This window comes from Merops nubicus, unplaced genomic scaffold (genome assembly GCF_000691845.1).
Source record: "Merops nubicus isolate BGI_N331 unplaced genomic scaffold, ASM69184v1 Scaffold53120, whole genome shotgun sequence".
Classification (NCBI taxonomy): Eukaryota; Metazoa; Chordata; class Aves; order Coraciiformes; family Meropidae; genus Merops; species Merops nubicus.
The window spans coordinates 1-6,945 of NW_008583247.1; the positions used below are offsets into that span (position 1 = coordinate 1).

Sequence of the window (6,945 nt, forward strand, 5' to 3'; positions counted from 1 at the left end):
CTTCCAAACTAAATGATTCTATGATTTTAAGTCTATTAACACCATCTATAACATAGAACAATGTTTTTATAGATGCTCATGCTTATTCTGCACCAAGTAAATAAAATGGGGTTTTAGCCACCATTTTTACATACATTAATAATCACTCCTTTGTCCAGAAGACTCTGCTTTTTTGCTGTCATCACAAAATAATGAGTGCTATCTTTGTAGTAAACAATATTCTCCAGGTCAATTCCTGAAAAGAAATAATACATTTGTTAGGCAGTACAGTGCCATTGAGTAACATGTGATTGATCCCCCCATGTGGGCTTCCTTCTTGGGATACATTAACATTCCAGCTGAGAAGAAGCATTAGTGTACAAGATGCTCTACAACAAAACAAGACATGAGAGGAAAAAAGCCTTATCTCAACAAGGGTCTCTCTCAGAATAATGTAAAGTTATTGAGCATCCTGTTAAGGAACAGACAGTTAACAACAGCCTTAATCTTTGGAGGCTGAAAAGAGAAACCAAGGGAACAAAGTGCTTTTTCAGTTGTTAGGTCACTGGCACTGGGTCTAACCAGGAGTTTTGGTTTCTATTATAACAACACTAATAATTTAAAAAATAAAGTCAGCTGTAAATCGAGAATGGAATTGCTTGTACTGACTGTGGATACAACTATTCTGAAACCTCTTTTTCATACAGATGTATTTCACAGTTTATATTTTAAATATTTATGGCAGATTATCTAGTTCTCTTCAGTTTATCAGAGCTACACATCAAAAAGCAAGAAAAAAAACTCCCCCCAGAAGGGCAGAGCCTTTTCAACAGTGTTTAAGCTGTTCAGTATGTGAACAGATACAAACAAAACAAACCATGTCTTAAGGGAGATCTCTGGGCACTGAAAAAGCTCTTCTAAATTTGTTCAACATAGCAGACATTTTTACAGATGAAAAAAATTTAAACATTAAAACAAACTATGATGTGGCAACGCCCAAGCTAAACAAAAAAACTCAAACATCATCCCACTGTACCAGAAATTAACACCTCCATCTGCAAGATTTTGACATCAATGACATTTTATCACTTTTTTTTAGTACAGTATCTTTAAATTGATGTTAATAGCAATAGGAGGGTCACCTAGCAGATAAAGAGTTCTTCTACTGACTCGTCTATTTGGTTGTGGAAAAAATGAGGATGCACCCACCCATTTCCTCTTTAAGGTCCTGGAAGAACTTCTGATTGAAGATAAAAGCAACACCACTAATTTCTTCTACCTTGGCTTCTGCAGTTGTATTTCTGTTTATAAAATTGGCAGTGATAGCTATAGCCAGCTTTCCACGAAACTCCTTCCTCCTGAAACCTGGTAAGCAAATAAGATAATTGAAACACTGGAAACTTCACATTGTGCTGTCAGGAAGGGTCAGCCCAAGGCAGCTGGTCTCTTTCCTGTAGTCCTACACTTCATCAGACAATGTAACATCAACAGATTCTGTCATTCCTCCAAAGTTCCCTTGAATGCAAAGAGTCTTTTCTCCCCACTCCCAGCTGCAAAACTGGACCTGTACTGCACTCAAGATAAAGTCCCACAATAAAAAAAAAAGTCTAGAAGGAAACTATGGGAAAAAGCACAACATTAGAAGAAGATAAATGATGACCATATTAAAACAGACTGGAAATAGAGCAGATGAAATTTAATGGAGGAAAACATTTTTAACAAAAATCTTATTTGATAGTTAGCATGTTATGTAGGTGATAGCTTATGAAAAAACATGTGAGAGACTAGCAGTCAAAAGCAGCAAAGAGATCCCAAAAATAAAAACCTGTATAACAGTGCTTAAGTGTACACACAACAGCTAATGATTTTTTTCAAAGATACTAGGGGTTGAAAAAATTCAGTAGCTTAACTGTTAGATTGCCAGGGTGAGACTGACTGCAAAGTTACTTGCTCTCTTGCTCTATCCTAGATTCCTCTTGTCAAAAAACACCCCCCACTAGGCCACAATCTTGCAATCACACATGTAAGTTTTTCTCTCTGTGTATTCCTCTTAACTGCAAGTAAATTCTGAAGTAGAACAGCGGGTCCTTAGACTAATTTTAGCCAATAGCAGATGACTTTTCAGAGAACACATTTATTTTTTAAGAAGCAATAAATCAGCTATGAATTTTTGTCCCCCTGCTTCTTGACAGCTCTTGTTATTTCATTGGGATAAATTTAATGATACTACCAGCTTCTGTATGTAAACAATGTTCAGTGCACCAAACATTCCCCTAGATCTCTATACAATGATAATCACTAACTTTTCAGTAAGAGTCTGTAGCTGAGTTAAGAATTACTTTGTTTTGCTGGGACCTGACTACCTAAGTCTTTTATGGGAGACAGCTGGACAATAGCATGGGGAAATTTCTAACAAGAGCATTATAAGGAACAAACTCTAAGCATACTGTGGTTCACACATCCAAGAATGAGCAGATAAACTATGAAGCTAAAAATAAAAAAAGGAAATAATATACTTATGGAACTGAAACTAACATGGATATAATTGAGGCTAAAAGGGAATATATATAAAGTAACAGGTTTGTTTGTGTGATACAGGAGCAGCTTTGCTAGTGTCTCACCAAAAGACAGCTCACGTGGTCTGAATTCTCAGCAGTGGCGCAAGTTCATGAAGAATTTCCTATCACCACCTTAGAGTTAGTTATTATATTATGATATTCAAAGTAACTGCTTCTGAAGTTTAATTACGTGTGTAAGAGTGATACTTCTAACCCCTTCATTAAATATCTCGCAATCACATTTTGGTCATTAATCCAAACATACAGTGGAAATTCACAGCACAATAGTAAAGACTGCAATTCTTGACATATATCTTGTCAACCTCCTTAAAATTATCATATAATTGCTTAACCTTGAAGTAAGCCAAATAGCATCATGATGCATTTTGTAGGCAATGTAGAGACACAGTGCTGAAACCAGTAACAACATTAAAAGTCTTTCTTTTGAGCTACAACTTAACAACCAAACCAGGTTATACCCCATAAAAAGTAGTTTCCGTGCAGACTTCAGTGGATCGAAGGTTGCTTTATGTTCTCTTCTGACTTTCAGGCCTTCCAAAATACACTAAAGACCATTAATACGGCTAAAAGCACACATTCACCTACCTTCTAGTGTGTTCCTGCGGCCATCTGCACCAATAATAACATCAAATTCATACTCTGACAAAGGGTGATCCACAGGGAGAAATTCAGCTCTCCAACCTATCTCTAAAAACACAAAGAGTAATATTTATTCATTCTTCAGTAATACAGTGGAGAAGTGCGTTCAGAGACTGAACATTGAAAGAAATGGTCCATTTCTTATTCAGATGGAGCTGAATTCTGCCTCAGTTTGATGCAGGGAAGTTCTGCTGCAGTCAAATCTACATTCAGGCTGTATCAGCAAGGTGTCAAACTTGTAAATTTTCAATAAAATGCACAGAAGCCTTCATTTGTATCACCTAATGTACTGAACTTCATTTCAGACCCATATCACAAGAATATGCTTAAGCATTTCATTCTCACAGAAACAGCCCTGCAAACAACTTCTCAGGACAGTACATATATGTAGTAACAGCAAGGAAAGGCCGGGTTTTAAAAGAAGAAAAATAGCTTTTCTTTGTCAATACTTTCAGTTGTCTTCTAAACAGAAATTTAACATACCTGCAAAGCTAGATTTAGTCTTTGCATTAACACAAAGCTGATTATTAGAAAATGTTTGTATTGGCCATGTTAGAAAATCAAACATGCTTTAACCACCTTATATTTTTATTCTACTGTCATTAGATGACCACTTAGAGACAGTATAGCATTTTTATTAAAGTAAAATTTTATAATATTCTCTTGCTACTACACCCTAAATATGAATCTTAAAAAAAATAAAAAGAAGAAAGGAATGAAAAATATTTCTCCATTTTATTAAAAAAATCTTATGTAAGATGGCTGATCAGATGTTGTGTGCTAGTGGGAGTTATATCAAATGTGAGAGAAAGACAAGGCCAAGGAGCTTAATCCATCCTCAATATTTATATTATCAATCAAAAATTGTTTTTGCAAGAAGATACCAAAAAGCCCCACCAGACTTCCTACAAAGCTTCCAACACATGCCAGAAGGCATAGTGCAAAACCTCACCTTCACAGACTGGGTTGTATTTTAAGAATTATCAGCACTCTGTCACAATGATACTTATGTATATGAATGCTCATGGCAAAACCCTCCCTTTTCTTTAAACAGAATTCAACTACCTTTAATGATTTCACATAATGCCCAACATAATCAGAAGATACTGTGAACAGAACTATCATGATAAAAAATACTTTGGTTTTCTTGATCTTCAGGAGGTTCCAGGACTTTCACAAATTCTAGATTCACATGGATTTCAACTCCTAGTAGAAGTGCTACTTTGAAGAGGATAAGCTGAAGCTGTCGAATACCTGTAGGCAGTAACAAAGATGTGTTTAATACATAAGCAACCACAGCTGCCACCAGCAAGCACCCAACTGATACTCATTGTTAACGCAAGCACGCACCAGCATTATTTCCCATACTGTGACAAATGCACATGTAGCAACCACCACAGGCTGTTGTTCTCTTCATCTTATTTTTCTCTTGCAGCCTAAACTCTTAGGTAATAAAACTCATTTCAGTGAGTTTCTTAGAATACTTTTTTATCTCTTTCCTTCTTAATGATATTTAAAGGATCTGCTAACTACTATGTTGACCATTTTAGGACAGAAAACTTTACAGTGTATTTCCCTGTAAAATATCCCACTTTTGCATGTTTTCTCATTAGATCAAGGGCTGTGTCTACCTTCAGTGTACTTGAATGAATATAAATATTCTTCATACTTCAAAATCAAAACCTGTTGTTTAATAAATCCAGGCTATCACAAAAGCTGCTCCATAAGACTGTTACTTGTTCAATTGCCATTTTACTTAAATTGGACCTTCTATTTCTTCCCCCCTCTGTGAGTGGGCAGGCACACACTCACATATTTAAGGCAGATTAGCCTTCTGTCAAATCAAGAAAGCCTCCATTAAACTTCTGAGCTCAGTACACCACTTATCTAAACGATGCCTATGCTCAGATACTTACTGATGTGATCAATAGATCCTGCGCAGAATTTTCCATAAAATTTCTTTGCTCCCAGTCCCCGGAGGTCATGGATTGTAAATGGCCAAAGATGCAACACATTGTTTCTTGAAAAAGTGTCCCGCTTCTCCACAACAACTACTTTGGCTCCCAGGAAGGCAAGTTCTATGGCAGTCCGCAAGCCACATGGGCCACCTCCAATAATTAAACACTAGCAGAGAGAAGAAGTCTTACACAGTTTTGTACTGACTTTCACACAGTTTCAAACTTACTCTATTGATATGGCTGGATATTCGACCCAACTTATGCTACTGAGAGTGTGTTCAAGTCATTTATTTAAATCAATAACCATTAAAATTTTCTTCACATATTTTGTTCAGTCAATTTCTACAAGAGGATAAATTGTGCTTTACACAAACAAAAAATCATTTGATGAAAAGATGTTACAGAAGAAACAGCAAAAAAATTGAACACTTCTGAGCATCTGTTTGTACATTTCTATCTCACTCACCTTTAGTGTTTCAGTGCTTGAACAGGATAACAGCTACATAAAAGGGAGGGGAAAAGAAATAAACTGGTCTTGGCGGAGGCTTCTTTGTTTTAAAGAGGAAATTGGTGTACATTTGCTACACATTAGACAAAACTTTGATAAGCCAGTACTCTAATAGTATTAGTTACTCTCCATTTCAAGTGAGGTGTATCCTGAATATAATGGCCTAGTTCACCTACTGCTGTAAAGCAGGGCATGTCAAGGGAGGTCGGCAGACTTGTCCTGTGTCAGAGCCAGGGAACTTGGTCTGTCTTACACCACTTCATCCAGTGGTCAACATCCTCATCTGCAGGACTACTGCACTTCAGGAGTTTAACTCAAAGCTTGAGCATACTCAGGAGAATCACTTCAAAAATTATTACAGAGAATTTTCTCCTAACTTTAGTAGACAGCTATAAGTTTCCACAAACTAACAAGCAAAGAATTCCCAGAAAGCACACCAATTGGTTTTATTAATTAGTTTTATCCTAACATATCTAATACTTACACTTTCCTGACTGATGACTAAAAACTGATTAGACATGGCTTATAGCTAGATAATGGTGCTGTCCCATACACCCCTTCAAACCACATCCCATTTCCCACAGGCCCCCCCAAACCCACACAGACTTCACAAAACCTGTGCCATCGGTGCAGGCATTGAGCTCTGGCAGAGAGGGACAAGATGAGCTGGAGCAGAGGGGAGAGCTCTGGCTGCAAGGCCAGAATCCAAACCACTATCTCACATGCCAGACATACTCCTGTGTGCAGGAGCACACATAGTCAGACAGTGATCACAGTTTCAGAGCAAGCATGGACTGCATCTGGAGGCTAGCTGGATATGAGTCTGCTTCCCATTACATTTCAATTTGATAAAGCAGAGTCATTTATTTTGGTTTGTCCATCATTTGTTCTCAAATTTAACTACTTACACAAAAATTATCTGCTGTCGAGTTTTGTCCAGCCCAATTGTAAAAGTGTAAGTTTTTTTTTTCTAAAAATTGAATACATAATTAAAATAAATTCCCACTGAAAGAAGAGCTCCCGTAAAGGTTTTTGTTTTGCTTTAGGCAAGTGGTGTAAGTAGAGATATTAAGCTAAAGGTAGGTTGTTGCATTAGCAACTTTGCTTTTTTCCTGCTAGAACAAGAAATTTAATTCATAATTTCACAAGAACACTCCTCTCTGCATGCTAAACATTAAGAAAACATCAACAGATGTAACTATATAAAGGAAGAAAATGGAGCGCAGATGTTATCCTGACGGAAGAGGATCACTGGTGGAGTCTGGGTCAGCTCTTCTTCACT

The 6,945-nt window shown here is 36.9% G+C and overlaps 1 protein-coding gene across 1 annotated transcript; it reads right to left on the minus strand.

The window, feature by feature from the left end:
- Positions 1 to 134: 134 nt before the first annotated feature.
- On the minus strand, positions 135 to 6,183 carry LOC103772533 (protein-methionine sulfoxide oxidase MICAL2-like; the record flags this gene model as incomplete). Its single annotated transcript, XM_008939870.1, has 6 exons — positions 6,148 to 6,183; positions 5,114 to 5,321; positions 4,335 to 4,451; positions 3,144 to 3,245; positions 1,189 to 1,344; positions 135 to 235 (listed from the first exon to the last, which is right to left on the minus strand). Coding segments are annotated over exons 1-6 (720 nt in total), but the record flags the coding sequence as incomplete, so codon positions are not given.
- Positions 6,184 to 6,945: the final 762 nt, after the last annotated feature.